General features: G+C 30.3%; 1 protein-coding gene across 1 annotated transcript; it reads right to left on the reverse strand.

The window, feature by feature from the left end:
- Nucleotides 1-41: 41 nt before the first annotated feature.
- Nucleotides 42-2,264, reverse strand: LOC126553427 (uncharacterized; the record flags this gene model as incomplete). Its single annotated transcript, XM_050208593.1, has 6 exons — nucleotides 1,838-2,264; nucleotides 1,276-1,472; nucleotides 961-1,194; nucleotides 788-901; nucleotides 437-679; nucleotides 42-310 (listed from the first exon to the last, which is right to left on the reverse strand). Coding segments are annotated over exons 2-6 (933 nt in total), but the record flags the coding sequence as incomplete, so codon positions are not given.
- Nucleotides 2,265-23,078: the final 20,814 nt, after the last annotated feature.

Raw genomic sequence — 23,078 nt, forward strand, 5'->3', positions numbered from 1 at the left:
ATATTAAGATATATATATTATATAGTATGGACTATACATACCAGTTTTTTACGGAACACATCATCATTTTTTAGAGTAAAATTAATTTCTCTTAAAGAGTCTAAGTCGTCAATAGGAAATCCTTCAAGTAAAACATCATCGCCATAGTCATCATTATCATCAATACTTTTATCTTGAAACTTAACAATTTTTAAAACATCTTTTAGTAATTCCTCTTGCCTAGACATATCTAAAACGAGTTTGTTTATTTTGGTATTCATTTCTGTCAGTTTAGTAACGACATATAGCTGTGAAGTTTTATCATACCCAACTAAAAATAAATTCAAACAAATAACATCCAAGTACAAATTAAATGTATTACAAGAACAAATGTACATAAAATTACCATCTAATGATACACTCAAATGTAAATTTAATTTTACATACAATAATTTACCTTTTTTTGGCTGCATGGCTGGAGATTGGGATGGATGAGATGAAAAGAGGTTTTTTGCTACAGAATTAATTTTTGAATTAGGTGGAGTCACAGGAGAAATCAACAGTGATGGAGATAAAATCACATTATTGTTTTCTGTTAAGCTACTTGCAGACAGGTCATTATAGTTATTGATAACTGTAATTGAACCAACATTTTCTGAACCATTTTCATTTTTATTAGATTGAGATTTTTTTGATTGTGCTGAAAAATATATTAAAACCAATTATTAAATATGACCTTTAATATAAACATATTGTTAGTACAGATTTATAGTATAGGTACTCAACTTATATTTATTTTAAAACTTACTACTCAAATAAGGTGAAGACTGGTTTATAAGACTTGAAAACATTCTGCGTTTAGGACTTTTATTAGTTGACGAAGTTGAAATATTATTTTTGAAATGCTCCGGAGTTTGATCATCTAAAATAAAAAAATATTATTTAAACCAATATAGGTACTGGTATATCAATGTATTATACCAAGTGGTTCCATAAATGGATGCTTCGGTAATGTTTGAGAAATAATTGCTTTGGATTTGTTAGCAGTATGTTTATTATCATTTGGAGAAAATTCTACTAAACGTTTTACTTTTTTTGCTGCCAATATACGTCTTTTATACTTTGAAAAGTATTCATCTTTTTCTGAATTTAGATCCTCTGTTTCTGAAAGTTCAATAGCTTGTTTAAGTTTTTGCTTCGCTCTGATAAAATCATCTAGAAAATGTTAACATATTTTTAATTAAGTATAATATTATAATTCATAACACATTAAATTTTTATTCTATATGGATTTACCTGATGAAGCCCAAATTTTATTTATCTTATATGTTTTCCATACTGGGTTGTATGGTTCAGCATTGAATACCATTTTGTCATATTTTTTTGAACTTATGTTTTTGAGGTCTGGGAAATAAGACCGTAATTGCTTGAACAAAATCCAATTATGTGGGATGAGTTGTAATCCATCATTGAATTCAATTACTACATATTTTCTAGAAATAAAACATAACAATTAATATCAATATTTGTCATTTCTAAAAACAGTACTTATTTAATATAATATACCTATATAAATTGTATGTATCATTGTATAACTATTTCAAATGTTTAATTCTATTCAGTAAATAATAAAGCATTAAAATACTAAGTATATCTTAATTTTCATCTTGATTAATAATCCTATACAAATAACTAATACAATCTTTATTTACATTTAATTATTTTTGCGATATATTTATTACAATTTAAAACTAACAGAGCTGTGGTCTTTCCTCCTGCTCTATGTGCAAAAGTGGAAAAGCAGCAAATTTAGAATTATTTTCTGGGATAGGAAACAGATAATATTTTAGCATAATACTTTTAACTGGCCACATATTCCTATGTGAAAGTTTTGAGACTTCAAAGATGCCTAAATATGATGACGAACATGGAAGTGAATACAATGATTTTTTGTTCATAAATTCTTTACCAACAATGACATAATCTTTAATATCTTTATTATAACAAATATTTTCTATTATAACGATTCTTCCATTCTTTACACCACAGCAGTTATTTGCTTTATTTTGTGCTTCAAATTTCATTCCATTCAATTTCAATATTGAGTATTGAGGAACTGTACATCCTTTTATAAGAGGCCCAGAGATATGATCTTTTAAAAAAATAAAATCATCTTCAATATCACTATTGTTTAGGTTAATTCCACAATTTTCTAACTCTTGAAGTCCAATTTGTTGTAATGGTTTATCATCTTTTTTGAGTAATTTTTTAAAATTTTGCATATAGTTTTCAAAGGGAAAACAACTGAAGTTATCTAAGCAACCAAATTGTTTAACATCATTGACAATATGTAAAAGGCCATGTATATTATGTGAGATATGATGTTCACCATAAATAATTTTAAATGTCGAGACAAAATGTTGAAGTAATTTTTGAGCATAATCTAGTTGAGATTCTTTAGTACATTTCTTTGAAATCAAAATTGATATGGCAACATGCAATGTAAGAAAATTATTGTAAATTTCTAAAGATAAAATATTTTTGAATATAACTGGTCCTGTATATAATAATAACTGCCTGAATTCTGTTGCTTTCCATTGGCGGTAATGTAAAAGGCTTCTGGGCTTTCTTTGAAATTCAAATGGACAAAAATATTTAATTGCAGTTTCTAATTGATTAGAAATATTTGTAACCTTACGAAATGGTAGTCGAACACGTAACTCATCACAACACCATAAATTTATGAGTTTTTTCATGACTCCAAGACAGATTAAATGTAAATAATCTAATGGGATCTGTGTTACGAGCCCTAGATGTGGAATTTTTTCTAATGCACTGGTTCTTAAATGGTAATCGTCATCAGATTTCATTAAAAATTCATCATCAGTTCGCTGTCTACCAGGGGTATCAGAAAAACAGATTCTCCTGTTAATACTTTTACCTTCATCCCAACATTTGGTACAGCTTGAGTACCCTGAATGTCCTTTTACACCTAAAATATAGGACTTTGCCGGCGCGTCTGCACATATTAGTTTTATACAAAATTGATATTTCCTATCCTTATGATCTAAACCATTTTCAATAATATCTCTTGCCTCTTTAACAAAATAATCTAGAAACTCTATTGCATTTTCTGGTTTTTTATGCCAACCGTGATAGATTCCAATAATAAAAACTTTATTTGAACCAAATATTCTTCCTAAAATGGGCCATAGTTGACTGCCAGACGATTTACTTATGGGAAGACCATCAATTCCAATTACAATTTCAATTTTTCCAGTTTCAACTTGCTCAATTTCATTTAAAATATTGATAACTCCTTTTTTAAGACCATAATGCCAATATTTTCCAAAACTTATGTCATAAATCTCTAATTGTCTAGGAGTTTGTAATAATGTTCTTGGATCACTAGGCAAGTCATTATGACATGAATGAGTTTTCAATATGGTTAATAATCCACGTAGTTGTTTTTGATTAATTGTTTCTTTAACTGCCCATGAAGCTATTAATTCCTTGAAACTTGCTTCTTTTTTATTAAAATTAGATGGAGAAAAAATTGATGTGTGATGTTGAACTACTTGATCATCAGAATAATATAATGGAAATGTACTTCTATCTTGAAAACTATTGTCTGTATTTATATTATTTGAAATGTCAGTAACTTCTTTCGTAATCGCATTTTTAGAAATAACTGGTAAAATATTATCTGGAAATAATGCATTTATAATATTCTTTTTTTGACTTTGAATTCTACTTCGAAGCTGTCTGGAAGAAATTTCATTTTCTGTACTCACATGCCTAAAGTAATAAGATAATAGTAATACCTATTAAAATTTTAATTTGTTTCACGACACCTTATGTTTTTATTTCTATTTTAAAATACTATTGCAATACAAAGACTGGATAAAAAAAGGTTATTGTTATGAGTAATCATTTTATATCAATATAAAATTATTATATCTACCAAGTAAATGTGTTTGATGTTCAGAGGGGTTAGTCAAAGCTGGTCAATATACTTAATTATTGTGTAGTGGTTAAAAATATAAAAAAATATTACTACCTAAATAAAGAATACTATATCCAGATTTTTTTTTGGGAGGGGGGGACTCAGTAACATATTACACATTTTACACTTCAAAAAAAAAACATAATAACTTTAAAATAAGTCATTAAAAAAAACTAAATAGGTTTCCTGAAATTTTGTGGTGGGGGAGGGGGGCTGTAAACAACAACACTAGGATAAATCAAAGATATAGTTATTTGTATTATTTTTCTTTTTAATTAAGTAATAGGTACTAGTAAACAAGTAATAATATAGTTTTTTCTATTTGTATACTTAGGAAAGGTTAAGTTAATGACAAGGTTATGTTAAATATAATTATTTTAAATACTGATCTATCTAAACTAAGAGCTAATATAGAAGAAAACGAAAAGGCCAAGTAGAAAAAGTAAAAAGGAAAAGTAGAATATCTAGAGGGGTCTGGACGATAATTAATTTGGGTTCTAGTTTGTGTAGCAGTAGATTGGGAATTTTTATTTCCATTAATTTGACACAAAAGACTGAAGTACCTACCTGCATTTATTTGTTTGAATATTTCCTTAATTATTTTATTATTATAGGTTGATACCTAAAAAAAGTGTAATGTTTATTTTTATGTTTATTATTAATAGCTAATGAAACTAAAAACACTTGTTATTTTAAAATGTATGTAGGTAGAATATAATAATATGGGACAAAAATACTGATGTACTTACATAATATACCTTATAATTTTAAAAACATAATTTTATTTGAAAAATAATTAAGTATAACCATTTTACCTTAATGAATTGTTATTATGCTTTATTTTCATTTTCCTCATCAATTTACTGTGGATTAGATTGTGTTGTTTACATTTGCCCCAATTCCCATATTATATTTTGTAGATGAACATATTTTATAGATGAAGGTTTTATTATTTTAAGATTAATTTAAATCATTGTATCAATTGCAATGTAAAATAATGTATATACATGACATAAATAACTAACATACCTAGATATCTAATGTCATAATAATTAGTCAATCGTCATTTTTTTGTTCAAAATAAAAATGATGAACCTAGATTTATTAATTATTTTTATTCATTACTCTAGTGTCTAATTTTCATAATTAAAGGAGTAGGTACCTAGTTATTTAATGTTTAAAAAAACTTAATTTAATGTACCTACCTATAATTTACCTAATATTATATTAATTTACCTACAACATTTTTCAACAACTTTATCAATGAACCATAAATTAAAAAGCTGCTATTAATTATATTAACAGCTAACAACATTAAAATTATACTTAGAGCCCCGCTTAAAGCTATACTTTTTTGTATAGACACAGCCACTGATATAGGTTAATATAGGTTTGAATAATGTTAATGTACATCCAGTGTTTTGTAGTAACTTAATTACTTTGCTGTAGTAATTTAATTATATTGTATTTAAATCAAAGCGTTCGTAACAAAATAAATTACTTTTTAAAAGTACCTAATTTCTATAGAGGAACGTTTTAATTTTCATATTATTAAAGTAAGTTATGAATGTAGAACGTATGACGTTAAACAATCACCTCGAAAATTAGTTAAATTACCTAGTAGTTATTACTACCTACTTATTAAGTATAGTCATGATGGACCGCGATTGTGTACTACATTTTTAAAAAAGTAACGTTGTGCCCAGTAATAAACATCCGTGTAAAGTAATTACACACAAACTTTTGAACCAGGCTTGTATTTATCTTAAAATACAAAATATAACTTAAATAATATTCAAAATAAATGACATAACTGATTCCAGAAGTTTCTATCATGTCGTCATCTGGCTCTGAGGAACTCTTATTATTGACACAATTTAGGTAGAATTTAAAACAAAACAAAACACAAACGTTTCACACTTTCACGTGATGAACTATATCTAAGGCCTAAGCAGTAGCCAGTAAGCATCAAACAAAAGCGTAGGCCGTAAATACTAAAATGTAGATATGCAGGACGCAGAGTGCAGACGCCGGACGGACGGTGTAGTAATAAGGAACATCAACTGGATGGAAAGGAGGAAGAGGGGAAGACATGATTAGCTATAACTAACGATAGTCGATCAAAAAACCCAGGTGGCCAAGCCAAATCGTGGTAATATGGCTAATAATATCTCGTGAAATATATCTATAATACGATTGGACGTCGTAACCCCATATTATTATTATGTTATCTCCGTCTTACACATGATATTTACTATATATAGCAGAATTTCGTTTAGGCCGGGGCCACACATAGCGGTTGAGCCGCAGCGGTCAAAGTCAAACCGCGACATGATATTATACTTATCTATGATGATGCGGTCGAACGCGAACCGCGAACCGCGGTTAAACCGCGTATGTGTGAACGAGTATCAGGCGGTTGCATTTAAAATCAAAAAAATTTGAATTTTTTGAGCGGCTCAACCGCTATATATGTGTGGCCTCGGCCTTACCGTTTATGATAATGTTGTTAATTATTTTTATTTTAAAGTGAATTAACCATAGATAAAAGATAAAGAATTGACCTATTATCAAACTTTAAACATTATCTGTGTTCTCTAGTTAGATTCATACGGTGTTTACTGTTTATATAATTCGGAATAATATTACGATAGTAATAATAGCTAGCAGTATAGTTTATACGCCTTGTACCTATTTACATTTCAAATTGAAAAAAAAAATGAATTTTATTTATACCTATCTTAAAATTTTAACCTACCTAATTAGGCACCATATTGGACAGACTGCAGACTGACCAAATGAGGACCTTCCCAAGCACTATATTATAATACATATATTATATATGCGATGTATATTTAATTTCAGTAATAACTGAAAAAATTTAATAATAATTGTTAACCTAAATGGGACACTCCCTGGAAGGTCCTATTACTTCCCATCGGGAAGTTCCTACTAGGAAACAATTTGGAATTAATCAGGAGGTTCCTGGGACAGTCGGTGTTGTTAGGGATGTTGAACAGTCTTCATTATCATTGCTGGCTTGCTGCCTTATGTAACACCACTAAATTAAATTAATGTTTTTATAATTACCTGAACATCACAGCTATGATCTTCGTCACTTTTTTTTTTTATTGATTGTAAATTTTTCAATCTATATTTTTTCAACTTAGGTGCACTTAACTTGCACCTAGTTTTTCGGCCAAAACGCCAGTCCTTACCCATTTGGTAAAATAATGAAAAAAAAACACAAAACAATGGAAGCTTATAAACAACTTAACTGATCGGAGTGTTCGATTGTAGTATTGAAATCAAATGATTCATATAGGCGCCAGGTGGTATATAGATATTTTATATATAATATAATATGGGTTGTATTAAATTACGGTATAATATAGTTATTATTGATTATTATTATCCATTAGTGATTTTTCTATACCTATCCAGTAATCCTTATCCGCTAATTGTTTCCAAGAATCGATGTCTCGCCGCATCGAGCAACCGCCGCGCCGCGCACCGGAAGCAACTATCACACGCGCACGCACGTGTCAATGATTTACGAAAAACGAAAATATATTCTTGTATGCATAACTATAAAAACTACTAAAAGCGGTAGTAAATTACACATACTTTGGATTGTCCGATTTGAATGTTTAATACATGTATGAATTCGTTGACAAATAATCTAGGCTTTTTAGGAAGTCGATTTTTGATTTAAAATCAGATATGCTTAAAATAAGTACAAATATAATGCAATTATTTCACAGGATTTTTGAAAAAACTATCTTAATTTTTAGGTCTTTTAAAATTGAAAATCAAAAATCGGCTTCCTAAAAAGCCTAGATATTTTGTCAACGAACTCATACATGTATAAAAAATTTAAATCGGACAATCCGAAGTATGTATAATTTACCACCGCTTATTGGTCTAAAACGTATGAAAAATACGCGTGCTGCAGCCCCCTTAATTAAGATGTATATCAAGATAAATACTTAAAAAAAACAAATCAATAAGCTAATTTACCAGAGAAATAATAAAAAAAATATAACACGACTTAATTGTTCAACCGTTAGTAACAAACTAAATGTTTTAAATTAATCACGAATAGGAATAAATGTAATAACTTAAATAAACGTGAAATACAGATGCTATTTACACAGATATGATCGTTTCAACGCATATTTATAAACTAAGTACCTATATTACTTGTGCATGTATAGTTATATACTTAACTGATTATATTAAAAAAATTGAAGTGCATGTGAAATCAAATCAAATAACGTGTGGAAGGGAGAATTACTTACCTAGGTTTTTTTCAGAAAAACCATGGGGCGTCTGACTCCATTTTACAGCGGGAATTTCTTACACTGCAAGGGGACAATACTCCCTCAAACTTTTTTCATCTCCGCTGAAAAATGGAGCCAGACGCCCCATATTTATACTACTGGTGAATGTTTACAAAATATATATTATGATAAAGTGATAAACCGTAATAATGTTATGGCGGGAAACAAAACTATTAAAAATGTATTAATAATATTATTTATTATAATAAACGAGTATTAAAATTCAATTTGCTTTTATTAAGAATGATTTTGATTAATTAATTTTTAGTTGTTACCCATGCCAAAATACAAATATTATAACCTATATGAATAAATCAATTATGCTAGACCAAAATAAATAATTATAATTATAATACCTAACATATTAAGGATAATATATGATATATGATATATAGATTGCTATATTATACACATTTTTATTATCATACCAATCTTTTAAAATATGATGCACAATGATTAGCTCTCTTAAACAAGTAGGCATCTAATTAATAAATTTTAGTTTTCTATAGTAATATGCCATAAGTAGTATTCTTTTCACAAAATGGTTTATTTTTGCTGTGTTTGGCAGTGTAACAGAAAAAGAGTTGCAAATAATGGTATCCATTTTTTTCGTAAGTATCATTTTGAAAATTGTTTAAATAGAATGTATAGGTACATTATCTTTTGATTTTTAGTTCTCCTTTCTAAATAAAGAAATAACAAAAAAGTGGATAGATGCAATATAAATAAAAGGATTTGTTCCTACAAAATATAGCAGAGTATGCAGTAAACATTTCACTCACTCAAATTTTAAAAATATTAATGGGCAAGGTTTACACTTAAAAACTGATGCAGTTCCATCAGTTTTTTCTTCTAAAAATTGTTTGAATTGCAAAAAATGTTTAATGTTTACATAAACATTAAAATATATTTACTTCATTATATCTTACTTTGAACAATATAAACACATAAGAAAATAGTATTTCAAAAAGTAGGTAGGTACTTATTAATAATTTATATAACTGTTTAATGAGTCTAGAGTTAATAATATGAGTTACAAAAATTAAAAATCATGATCTTAGAATGTCTATTGTCTAATATTCATATGATAAATATTAAATTGATAACAATGATATTCTGTATCAATGTTGTGAATATGTAAACATTTACCTCTTAAATAAGAGAATTTTTGCCATTTTGTGGGCTTCAAAATCATTTCCAAGTCGGCTATCTAGTATTTTTATACATCTGTGGTCTGATTATTATAATCTATACAGTGGTACCCATATGTAATTTAAAATTTTCGAAAATCACGTTATATTATACATTTATACGTGATATTTCACTGACAGTCGCTATGCTCAAATTATTTTTATAGATATTTAAAATAAGTAATAACCTTTACGGCTTATGGTTATATAAGTATATTACAGTGTATACTGTATTATAGGTGTATATAGTATAATGACGTGTAATGTGTATAGTGTACCTATATTGTGATTATCAAAACATTTAATTAATTCATAATTGTAAATTGTAATGGTATATTTAAACTTATAGACATTACTACATTAGACATCGATGAATGGAATAAATATAATTATTCAATATATCTGTGCTTCTATATTTACTTAATTTTGTGCTTACAGCTTGAATCTTTTTATGCTATCTTTGGTTTTTTGGTATTGAATGTTGGATAAAAATCCAAACCTAACGCGAACGGGAGGGGACAGGCCTACAACCTATTTGTAGGCATGCTAACCCTCGATGTTAAAAACGCGTTTAATAGCGCCCCTGGGACAAAATTTTAGACGCACTAGCGCGGAAGAACACCCCACCATACCTGCTTAATATTATAGGGCAGTACCTGTCCGAAAGGAGTATAACCGTTCACGCTCCAGACGGGAGTACCAGGACTGTGAGCGTTAGCTGCGGCGTGCCACAAGGATCGGTCCTTGGGCCGGACCTTTGGAACGTCCTATACGATGACCTTCTGGGGATTCAACTACCACCGGACGTCGAGTTAATCGCCTTCGCAGATGACGTGGCGATATTGGCCACGGCTTCAGTCCCATATTTGCTGGAGGAGAGCCTCGAACAAGCCCTCGGCGACGTCTCAGATTGGCTGTCTGACAACGGTCTGGAGCTGGCTATCGACAAGTCAGAAGCGATCCTCCTAACCAATAGAAACAAACACAACCGCATGACGGTAGTATTTAGGGGACACCGTTTCGAGTCAAAGAACGCGGTCAAGTATCTAGGAATAACGCTAGATCCCAGAATGCACTTCAAAGAACATGCGGAATTAGCTGCGAAGAAAGCGTCTGTCGCTTGCAACCAGCTCGCCCAAATTCTACCGAATCTTCGAGGACCTAGGTAACGGACGAGGAAGGTACTGGCCACGGTGGTAATAGCCAGACTACTATACGCAGCACCATTCTGGTTCCCTTCAATTACAGCCGAGGCAATGCACAGGATGGAATCAGTTCACAGGAGAGCGATGCTGAGGGTCGCTTGCTGCTATCGCACAGTTTCGTATGATGCAGCAGCGATCGTATCCGGTATGCCGCCGCTAGCGCTCCTGGCTGAGGAGCGACAGAAAATGTATGGGGGCGTCGAAAAAAGTGTCGCAAGGGTTCAGCTGTTGAGGAGGTGGCAGACTGCTTGGGACAACTCTTCCAAAGGCAGATGGACGTACCGGCTAATCGGGGAACTTGTCCCTTGGATGAATAGAAAACATGGCGAAGTTTCTTTTCATCTAAGCCAACTGTTGACCGGGCATGGATGTTTCGGTAAGTAAATTCATCGGTTCGGGAAAATAGGAGACGACAGCTGCGTGTTGTGTGGGGTGGCCCATGATGGCGCGGAGCACGCGGTGTTTAATTGCGACGCATTTCATCATTGGCGGGCCGAAGCCTGCATTTACTTGGGGGTCGATCATCTCCTACCCGAAAATCTCGTGAACATCATGCTCAGGTCCAACTCCAACTGGCAGAGGGTCAGTTCTCTGATCGGGAGGATCATGTCAACCAGAGAACGGGAGGAGCGGGCCAGGCAGCAGGCACCCGGCGGAGGCAGACAGTGAGGCAAAGGAAGAAGGGGCATTCCGGATTAACGGACAAGTCGGTCACGAATCCCAGTCGCGGACCAATGCAGAAGGCAGTTAATCAACGTCATGCTTACCACAATCTGTGAGGTCGCCTACAAGGGCGCCGTCCAAGTAGGCGACCATTTTAAGTTGTAAATAAGTTACTGGGAGGTTGCACGCAGGGGGATTGTCCATGTTGTCGGGAGCCAACTGAAGTTGTGATACTTTATCAATAAACGATGTAGCTGGGCGGAAGTAATGTTGAACGACAATTCCCGCCCAGTTACAGTTCATAATAAAAAAAAAAAAAAAAAAAAAAAGATCTTAAATCATGGATGACACTGATAACGCGAGAGGATCCGACTTTTTTATATTCTTATTCGTTATAGGTGAATATTAAGTGTAATATTAATGCCTGCATATTGCAGTATGGCAGGCACATAATTATAATTATTTTCAATTTTTGTTAAAATTAAACGTAACCTATGCCTAGTTGTTTTTATTGTATTTTGTTAATATAATGTAATCGAATAACCTAGTGATTAGTTTAATTTATCAACGAAACTGTTTGCATTCGAAGCCCAATGAAATGAGTTTCTCTCGTTTTGTCAAGGTATGTTTACTTTTTTAATTTTTATTAGTTTAATAGTGGTTGCCATCATTAGTAGTATCAGCATTGAATGATTTGATTAAAAAACCTCTATATAAAGATGCTGAAATAGACAGATTGGCTGGCGCATGTGTCAGAAACAACAAAAAGTTTGGAAAACAGTTCAGATCACGAAAGTGAAGAAACAGACGATGAAGACACAAATATTGAACCAATCAATCCGGGATCAATGGACACAATGATTGAAAATTGTGATTTTGATTCTTTTGCACCAGGCAAAGACATGAAACCGTTATCTATTCTTATTGATGACCATGCAGAGGAAAAAGCTTTTCCTGATTTATTTGGTGGGCATCCACGTACAAATAAATCACCTTTAAAAAATTACTCAAAAGAAGTAAGGTCTGAATTGCTGAACGTAGATCGAAGGTTTGCATCGGACTCATCTAACTTGTTTTTTAAATGCAAAGTATTAGTTAAAAAACTAATTGCAAGCAATGTGCAAATTGTTTTACGAAAAAACAAAAAAGGAAACACAACTGCGAATGACGTAGCAAATCCAGCTGTTCTAAACAAAATGATAGATAACGATCAAGGATACCGAATGTTACACAACGTAAAAAATTCACCTTCATATCTTGCAGCGATGAGAAAAAATGTTTTTGCCATGGTGCGTCAAGAAGGTCAACCGACATTATTCTTAACATTTAGCCCTAGTAAATCAACTTGGACTGATCTGTTAAAGATTTTGTAAAAAGTGCGTTACTCCAAAACGTTGTCTGATGATACTGTCCTAACTTATGCACAAAAAATAGATTTAATTCGAAAAGACCCAGTTGTTTGTGCTACTTATTTTGATCATAGGTTTAGAGCACTTTTTAAATTGATCAAGTCCAAAAATGTTATTTTCAAAGAACACAGTGTGAAACATTTCTTTTATCGTGTCGAATATCAACATAGGGGCAGTCCACATGTACACATGCTATTGTGATTAGACAATGCACCTGTTTTCGACCCAGCCAAACCAGAAACTTTTTGTGCATGTGTAACACTTATCAACAAATACATTACGTGCATGGTAGACGATGGCAGTCCGGCCCGTGAGTATTTGCATAAAAATACTCATAGCCATACACACACTTGTTACAGAACTGATAAAGACAAACAAATTGCAAAGTGTCGCTTCAACATACCATATCCGCCAATGAATGAAACCTGTATATTGACTCCGCTAACAGAAGACATAAGTAATCCGATCACAAGAAAAATTCGTATACTACAATATGAAAAACTTCTGCAATACCTCAGGAACTTCAAGGACAGTGATTCATCTTCAGATCCATCATTAGAAGACATTTTACAAAAATTGTCAATTACAGATGTTAATGAATATAAATCCATTATTCGAACTGTTATCAGACGGCCAACAGTTTTTCTAAAACGTACAATAAAACAACGAATGGTTTCTGGATTCAATGAAGAATTATTTCCGTTATGGCAATCTAACATGGATATACAGTTCATATGGGACGTTTATTCTTGTGTTAGATATGTAATCGAGTATATTGGAAAAAGCCAACGAGGAATATCAAAACTAATGAGAGACTTTGTCGAAAATCTTAAGTCTTCTACTGATTTATCGGTTAAAGAACAACTGAAAAAGATAGCGTCAACTTTTTCAGGGAGTCAGGAAATTTCTGCACAGGAAGCAGTGTACACTTGCTTAGGTATGAAGCAATGCAATACTTCAACTGGGTATATATTTATAAACACTAGCCATCCTGATAAAAGAACTCGAATGTTGAAACCAATGGCAGTTAAAGGAGAAATGGATCCAATATCTGATGACATTTTTTTTGACGGTCTCAATGAATACTATTCATGTAGACCACACAGTCTAGAACATGTAAGTTTAGCAGAATTTGGCTCCAATTACGAAGTTCGCGGTAAAAAAAAAACCGGCTAAAAATAGTTCTGATTCTGACACTGATAATGAACCACTTATAAGTATATACATAAACGTAAAATCAGAAAAATCATACGGTATGTTAGGTTTAATGTGGATAAAAATGAACAAGACTTTTACAGAGAAAATATTATGTTATTTTTACCATGGCGCAATGAAAAAACCGATTTCTTAGATATTAACTGTAAGTCTGTAAACAAGTGTATTGATCAAATAAAAAAGTTGTACCAACAGTTTAATAAAGTAGAAGAAACCCAATTAGACGATAATGAAATCCAAATAGAAGGGGAACAAGGCCGTAACAACAATCAGCTTGTAGACGATGAAGATTGGGTACCAGACGATGTACTAATAAACAATGTTGGAGATTATGTTGAAAATACAAATACATCAGATGTAGATTCACCTAAAGATGATGGTAAGATAATAGTGCACCTCATAGACAATGAACAGTTTAATGACTTAATCGGCAGTAGCGGCTCGTGAGTTAATATTCTGGGGAGACTTAAAATTATTTAACATAAACTACGTACAACAACGAACAAGAAAAACCCTGTTATTGAAAATCTAATAATATTATAGTATTACATATTTAGTTAATATTTTTAAGTTTAATTTAATTTTTTTGTTCGTAAGTTAAAGTATTAAAACCATTAGTTAATAATATGTCTATTATATTGTCTTTTTGCATTTTTTAAATAATTAGAAATACAACAAATATCAAATAGAAGATAGTATAAAACCCTGTAGTAAACGTGTTATAGTTATTAAATCATAAAAATGCATTAAATTATGACAGCGACTAAGAACGGCGCGCGGTACGGCAATTATTGTCGTGAACCCAGTCTCAATAGAGTCTATAATACGCAGCTTATTCTCCCTGCCCCCTCCGGCCCTCCATCAAACCGGCCGTACCATTTTACATGTTATGATTGAAACTGTCAGGCGGCAGTTTCACTGTAACGGCGACCGTCACCGTCATCGATAAAACTAAAATAGCATTTCTATTAAAATAACTATTTAAAGGTTTTAGACTTGGTTGCTTTCAATTTATAATAATAAACAAAGAAAACGATATAAATTATATAATATTATATTTTCAATTCGAATAAAAATATTTTTATGCATTATTATTTTAATTAATTATTATTTACAAGTAACTGGGTTTTTTTAAGGGGGAGACTCAGTTTCAAAGTCTCCCCTGACGAGCCGCCCCTGTTAATCGGATGTCTAAATGACGGTCAACGCCAACACTTATATCATACAACTAATGTCATAAGAAGTCAATTGTGGGGAAAAGGTCATCCTGCGATGAAAGTATTTGTCACTGGACCAGCGGGTGCTGGAAAGTCAATGCTTATACGAGCATTAGCACAATCTGTAATTAGGATAGCAAATCTTAGACCAGATATAGATGATCTGTCACTTCTTCCCGTATTGCTGACAGCACCAACAGGTAAAGCTGCATATGGAATAAAAGGATTAACACTTCATTCCGCGTTCAAACTACCATTGAATCAATTTGCCGGATTATTACCAAAGTTAAGTTCAGATATTTCAAATACACTACGTTGTCAGTTTGCCAATGTAAAACTTTTGATAATTGATGAAATTTCCATGGTTGGCATAAGAACACTGGGATACATTGATCAACGATTGAGGTCTATATTAAGAATAAATAAACCATTTGGTGACATAAATACCATATATACCAAATATATATATATATACCAATATACCATTAAGAACCATACTGAATGCTATAGAATAGACAGTATACATGCAAATGGTAAAAGTGGTTCAATTTATTTTGTTGGAGAATCCATTAATCATAAAGAAATAACCTGCAGCACAACATTGCTTCGAGATCAAAAGAAAAACACACACTTAGAAGCAATTGAAGTCATCATTGAAAATATTACCTATATTGGGATATATTCATCGCCAAATTTTCCTGTACAGAAGCTTTGTGATTTCATTGAAACGGTAGCTTCCACCAAAAACAATGTTATCTTTATTGGTGATTTCAATGTAAACTTCAACAAACCGCCAAAACAACTAGTTCAAATATTAAAACATTTCAATTACAAAATATTGGTTGACGATATTACTACAGATCACGGAACAACCATTGACAATGTCATTACAAATGTTGACATTGCGGCTTTGGTGTACGAGTCCCTCATAAGTGATCACAGACCTATTTTGGTTATGGACATAGATACTTTCAAGGAAATAGAAAAATATTCTGAGACTGTTGATGACCAAATTGTACAAGAAGAAGTCAACAACAATTTTATTAAACCAAACGTTCCTGCAATCGATGGATTTCCTGTGGAAAAATCTAAAAAGTCGATTAAATCAACTAAGGTCCTGAATAATAATAACTTGGACGATAGTGAGTTCATACAGGTTGATAGTGACACTATTTTGGTTCCAGAAACTAAAACTAAATCAACCAAAATAGTTGATTATAATATCATAATTAATGGTATTCAATTTATTCAGGTCAATAGTAATACTCTCAAAGTTCCAGAAAATTGCAACATAAGGTCAGATTTATTATTAGAAACAATAGGTGATAATGCAACTGTGTCAAAAAATCCAAAAACAATAAAAATATCAAGTATTAAGAATAAAGTTGACATAACATCAAGTAGTACATTTTGTGGCTTTACTAACACTGATGGTGTATCATGTTATGCTAATTCTGTCATACAGGTTCTTTTTAATTGTCAATCTCTTGTAAATAAAATTCGCAATAATCAACTCGGACCAACACTTCAACATAGCCTACACGAATATACAAGTAACAGTGGATTATGTGATACTCGAACAATCAGAGAATATTTGGACAACGAGACAATATTATATACTCTGCAACAGCAACAAGATTGTATAGAATTTTTAGAAGCACTTATGGACCGTAGTAGACCTACATTTGAATCTTTATTTGGATTTCAAGAATTGTATACCATTCGTTGCAATACTTGTAAACATACAACGGCCAACAATGCACCTACAAGTTTGATTCTACATTTTGAGATTCCACAGCACAGATCACAAACTTTGCAAACATTATTTTCAACAAATCAAAATGTTTGGAATACATTAGATGACTACAAATGCAATAATTGTAATAACATCGGAAGTTCTGAAGATAAACATCAGATAATAGTGGCAAATGAGTATATAGTAATTCAACTAAAACTATTTATTCCAACATTTGTAAATGGTCAATTTGTTCCTAACAAGATAACAGATCTAAAACTTAGTGGCGTACCCACCTCTATTTTGGAAATTGCTGGAGCACAATACAAATTTCAAGCTGCAATATTACATATGGGAGAAAACACAAGTTCTGGCCATTACATTGCATACCTGAGACAAGGAACTTCCAATTGGGTTTGCGCCAATGACACAATAGTTGCAGAAAAAAGATGGCCAAACAACAGCAAAGATGTATATGTTATCATTCTAAAAAGAATGTAAAAATATTTTCCAATTGGAAAAAAACAAAACATAACACAGCTAAAAATAAATTGTAAACTTAACCTGTAAGTATACAATCTGACTGTTATTGGATTCAAAAAGGAACGTATAAACCGCCAACTATTCACTTACATAATATTATGTATGAGTTGCCAGTCCCAAGCCTGGATAAAAAGTGTGAGGGTGCTAACCTTATAATAATTGTTATTTTTTAACATAAGCAGAAACCTAGATTTTATTTTTATTTAAATAATATCGAACTATATATTATTATCCACACTTCTGACCTTAATACCTTATACTATGTATATTTGTATTCAATCCTCCAAATACAAACTACAATTTTAATTGTGCGGTCTTAAGATTATCAACATTTATTATGTATTCGCCTAGGATCATAACATATTTTAATAACTTATATAATATCAGTTATACAGCAAAGCCTATCTTCCAGTGTTAAGTATTTAGATGACTTTAGCCTGTATAATAGATGTTATTTTCCATACATAATTTAAATCGTTTAGGGCATTTTATTTTGTAATTTTGTGCCAAGTATATAATTATAATATACAGTGACTAAAAATAAATAATCAGAGTTTATTTAAATTTATTTATTCACAATACTTCATATTTTGCATTGTACATTTTACTATGATACAACTCGAATACTAACAATTTATTGAATATATTATAATACATATAATACATTAAAGGTAAAAAGTAAATATTTAAAAAGCCACTTATTATATATCCCACACAACACCAAATGCTTTCAGTTTGGTAACTGATACCCTAAATTGAAATTTATGAAATATTACAATTCGTAACAATTGATAACTATTATCATTGAGTATAGATAGTATAGAGAAACCATCTATAGCTGAAATATGTGATACGCGCAAAGGGATAGCAGCCGATAGATGGCGCATTCCTAAATTTGTCGTGGATAGCAAATGCAGTATGATCATATCAATGATACATAATTATTGGATACATTTAAAATACTGTAAAATAAAATTGTACATAGAGCGCCAAAACGTAATTTGAAAAGAACACGGATTTATATTAGAAAAAAAGACGAACTATTAATTTCTCTATGTAGGTATTTAAAAAATAATTTAACGGACTTTGCTATTTAGGTAATTGATTAACGATTACCTTGCGAATTTATTAGTGTTGTGAATTGTGATTTTCATAAATTGTCTGTGTTTTTTTAATTACAAATTCTAAATTTTTGATAAATATGCCTGGTGGAAGCTGTAATTTTTCTAACTGTAAGAATAACAGATCCAACTGTAAAAAAAAAATGTATAGATTTCCTACTGATAGAGAAACATGTAGAAAATGGATTTTAAATTCAGGTAAGTTAAATACATTTTAATTGAAAGAATTAAGATGAATGTAGTATAAATAAGTTATTATTTTTATAGGAAACATGGCATTAGATAATTTATCGCCGAAAAAAATTAAAAATAGGTATCTGTGTGAAGATCATTTTAATGCACATGATTTCACCAGACCAGATCATAACAGGCTTATGTCTGGAGCCATTCCTGTAAAGTTTAATACAAATAGTAAGTTTATTATAACCCAATTAAAATTATATGTACCTAAATGAATATAATATAAAGAAGTTTTTATAATAATTATACTTATTATTTAAAAAATATCCAGACAATGAAGTTATATCAAATGTATCACAAAATATAGACTTTCTGACACCAGTTAAAAGGAGAATTTCATTTAATAAATCAGGTAAATAATATATAATATATAGCATACACATTTATCATCAATTATTATTTTTCATATGTACTTAAAACAGACTTAGATTCTTGTTGTAATTATTCAGACAAGAATAAATACGTAGACTTAAAATTAAATATAATTTGTCAATTAGCCATCTCTAAAATAATGCATTATTACTTATAATTTATTACAAAAATTTAAAAATTAAAACAAATTACTTGTCATTACATATTATACATCATAAATACAAATTACATTCTTGTTATTTGTAGAAGAAGATCACATAAATGTATTTCAAAAGAGTCCTCTTGGTAATAAAATAATACAGGACTTTTCACCAAAAGAACTGAAATTAATTATTCCAAATAAAACTTATGAAAAATGTAAGGAGACACATATCAATGAAATTATTTATGAAGAATATGATCAAACATATAATTTTGAAACTGTTTCGCCAAGTACAAGAAAATATGTGTCACAATTGACACAACTGCCAAGTCCAATAAAAACCAAAAAAAGTAGAAAATATGAAAAACTTCTAGAAACTATTATGAAACAAAAAAAACTATTGGCACAGAAGCGTCTTAAAATATCACGTCTAATAAAACAAAATGCAATTTCCAAAAAAAACAAAAAAAAATTGGATCCAAGTACTTTGATCACTAACTCTGTATTTAACTCAAAAAATTCAAAAGCACTTGTCACTATGCAGCTTTTGCATAACAAAAAAAAGCCATGGACACAAGCTGAGAAAAATGTTGCTACATCTATATACTTTAAATCCCCATCAACATACAGGTTTATGAGAAGAAACAAGATAGTTCTACCCGGTGTGACTTCTATACAGAGATGGCTTAAATCTTTGATGTATTTGCCAGGTTTTGTAACAGAATATAATTCTCAATTGACATTAATGTCAAAAGTAATGACTGAACAAGAAAAAAAATGTGTATTGTTAATTGATGAAATGTCAATAAAAGCGTGTCTTGAATATAATAAATCATTAGATTTCATTGAGGGCTATGAAGATCTAGGGCATTTGGGTCGATCAGAAAAGTCTGCAAAACTTGTTCTTGTTGTAATGATCCGTGGACTTCATAACAAATGGAAACTACCTTTTGCTTACTTCATAAGTAGTACTGGAGTCACAGGTGATCAAATGGCCAACATTGCAAGAAGTAGCATTGTGAAACTATGTGAAATTGGATTTTCACCAAGTATAATTACGTGTGATCAAGGTACAAGTAACCGCAAAATGTTTTCCATGCTTGGAGGGACTCCTGAAAATCCGTATACAGTAATTAACTCTAAAAAAATTTTCTTAATGTATGATATTCCTCATTTGATGAAAAGCATTAGAAATAATCTGCTTACAGGAAATATCATACTCACAACAAATGAAGGGGAGAAAAAAATATGTCTCAATGATTTCCGTGAAACATATAAAATTGACTCATGTAGCAAAACGACAAGAGCAATGTGTAAAATTGATCAACGGCATTTGTATCCGAATCCATGGCAGAAAATGAGTTGTAAACTAGCATTACAAGTTTTCAGCAACACCGTCAGTGCAGCAATTAAAACTGCCATTGAAACTGGTGAATTAATTTCTTCCACAGCACAAGACACAGCAAATTTTTTCCTTCAGTTAAACAATCTTTTTGATGTTCTGAATAGCAAAAATTTATACGATAAAAACCCATACAAAAAACCGCTAAGTGAAAGAAATTTAAAGGGCTTATCAATTATTTACGAAGCATTGGAAATGTTTAAAAATATTAAAAAACAATGTTTCAAAAATCAGTCAAATACCAAAAATAATATTCCACCATGCTTCACTGGGTTTGTTTGGTCTTTGAATGCAGTTTTGCAACTTTATGAACATGAAAAAAGTACAAATCCATCACCAACAAAATTCTTCCTTCTGACAAATAGACTTTGTCAAGATGCACTTGAAAATTTATTTTCAATTTTCAGACAACGCTGTGGGTACAATAGAAATCCAACTAGCAAATCATTCAGATGTGGTTTTGCAAGTATTTGTTCCTTTTGTCTTTTAAATTGTGCATCTGAAAAATCAAATTGTGAGGACGATGAAGACAATTTTTTAACACCAGAAATATTAACTGACTTACTCATTGATGATACACCAAAAGATAAAGATGTGGACGTACCAAAAACTACTTTCATAGCCTCTTCTAGTGAAGGCTATGACTCTTCTAGTGATTCAGAAGATACGTCATATGATTGTACAGAAAATAAATCACTACCAATGTCTTCTTTGTCATTAGAAAAATGTTCCTTAGAATATTACGCAGGGTATTTAGGTATGAAATGTTTCAAAAAATTCCAATGTAATGAATGTTATTATCAGTTAATCAGTACAAATAAAAGCCTCGTAGATAAAGATCAATTGTTTATACTACACAAAACATTTGATCATATTGAATGGACATCTATAGATATGGGTTTAAAAGCACCTACTAAAGAATTAGTAGATTTTGTATATGAAAGTCTGAAGGTATTTCAAAATAACTATGAAAATATAAAATGGAAAAAAAATTTGGTATCTTCATTAATAAACATGGCTGAAAAAAAAATAAAAAACAGTTTATTAGAAAATATATGTCAAAAAGAAAAAAAATTATATTAAATAATTTATTTTCTATTCGAATCTATAAAGAATGCAAATGGTCTATGGATAATGTTAAAAATATAAATAAAGGAAAACAAAACTCTAAATTAAGTATACTTCAACATAAATAAGGATTTTTTGATTATTGTTGTTTCATAAATTTAAATATTGAATTGGTACGTACCTAATAATATTTGTATTTGCTTAATATATTATTAAGTGCTTAATTTTATTATAGTTATGTATTTGTTATTTAGTTTTATACAGTTATTAATGTTATTATTATTCTTTATATGTCATGTACAAATTTAATTTTTTATTATGTTGTTTCATAAATTTTTTTAATTTAAATATCGAATTGGTACGTAGGTACCTAATAATATTTGTATTTGCTTATTATATTATTAAGTGCTTAATATATATTATTATTATCTTTGTTATTATTATAATTATTTTTTGTTATTCAGTTTTATACTGTTATTCTTATTCTTTATATGTCATGTACAAATTTAATTTGCATTAATTTTAATTTATTAAATTGAACAAATATTATGATGTACCTAATATTAATATATTTTTAAATCTTAAATGTTTAAAATATGTGTTAATTCTATTAAATTATTTTACTTTATAATTTATTATCAAATTTTACAGGTTTATAATTTATAATTTATTTAATCCACCTATGTATATAATCACTTAAATTTAAAATGTTGATTTTTTGAATGTAAATTTTATTATATTATCTAAAATCTTAATAATTAATTCAAATTCAAAATTTAATACCTACCAATAATAAATAATTGTTTAAACTTCAAAAATAAAGATAAAATAATGATGTATGAAATTTGTGTAGATCAATACTTGTACATTTTAAGGAAATAACAGGAAAATATGGTTAAAAAATAACACCATACATATTTTAGATTAGGTACATGCTACAATTTCAATAGTTTTCATTTGGTTATGAATGTTATGATAACTTCTTACAAAAAAATTGAGAATTTAAAAAGTTGTATTTATTTGAATTTAATTAAGAAATCATTATTTCTTAGTATGTAACATTTAATAGAAACGTAAACAATTTAATGATGACATAATATTTTAATTTATTACAATAATAAATACTTAGGACTTACCTATCTACAAAGTTTTCATTGAAAATATTTCAGTATTTCACACGCAGACAGATACTCCGATAGAGCTCGGAGACGATTCTCCACTCGCCCGC

The sequence above is a fragment of the Aphis gossypii genome, unplaced genomic scaffold (genome assembly GCF_020184175.1).
Source record: "Aphis gossypii isolate Hap1 unplaced genomic scaffold, ASM2018417v2 Contig00244, whole genome shotgun sequence".
NCBI classification, from domain to species: Eukaryota; Metazoa; Arthropoda; class Insecta; order Hemiptera; family Aphididae; genus Aphis; species Aphis gossypii.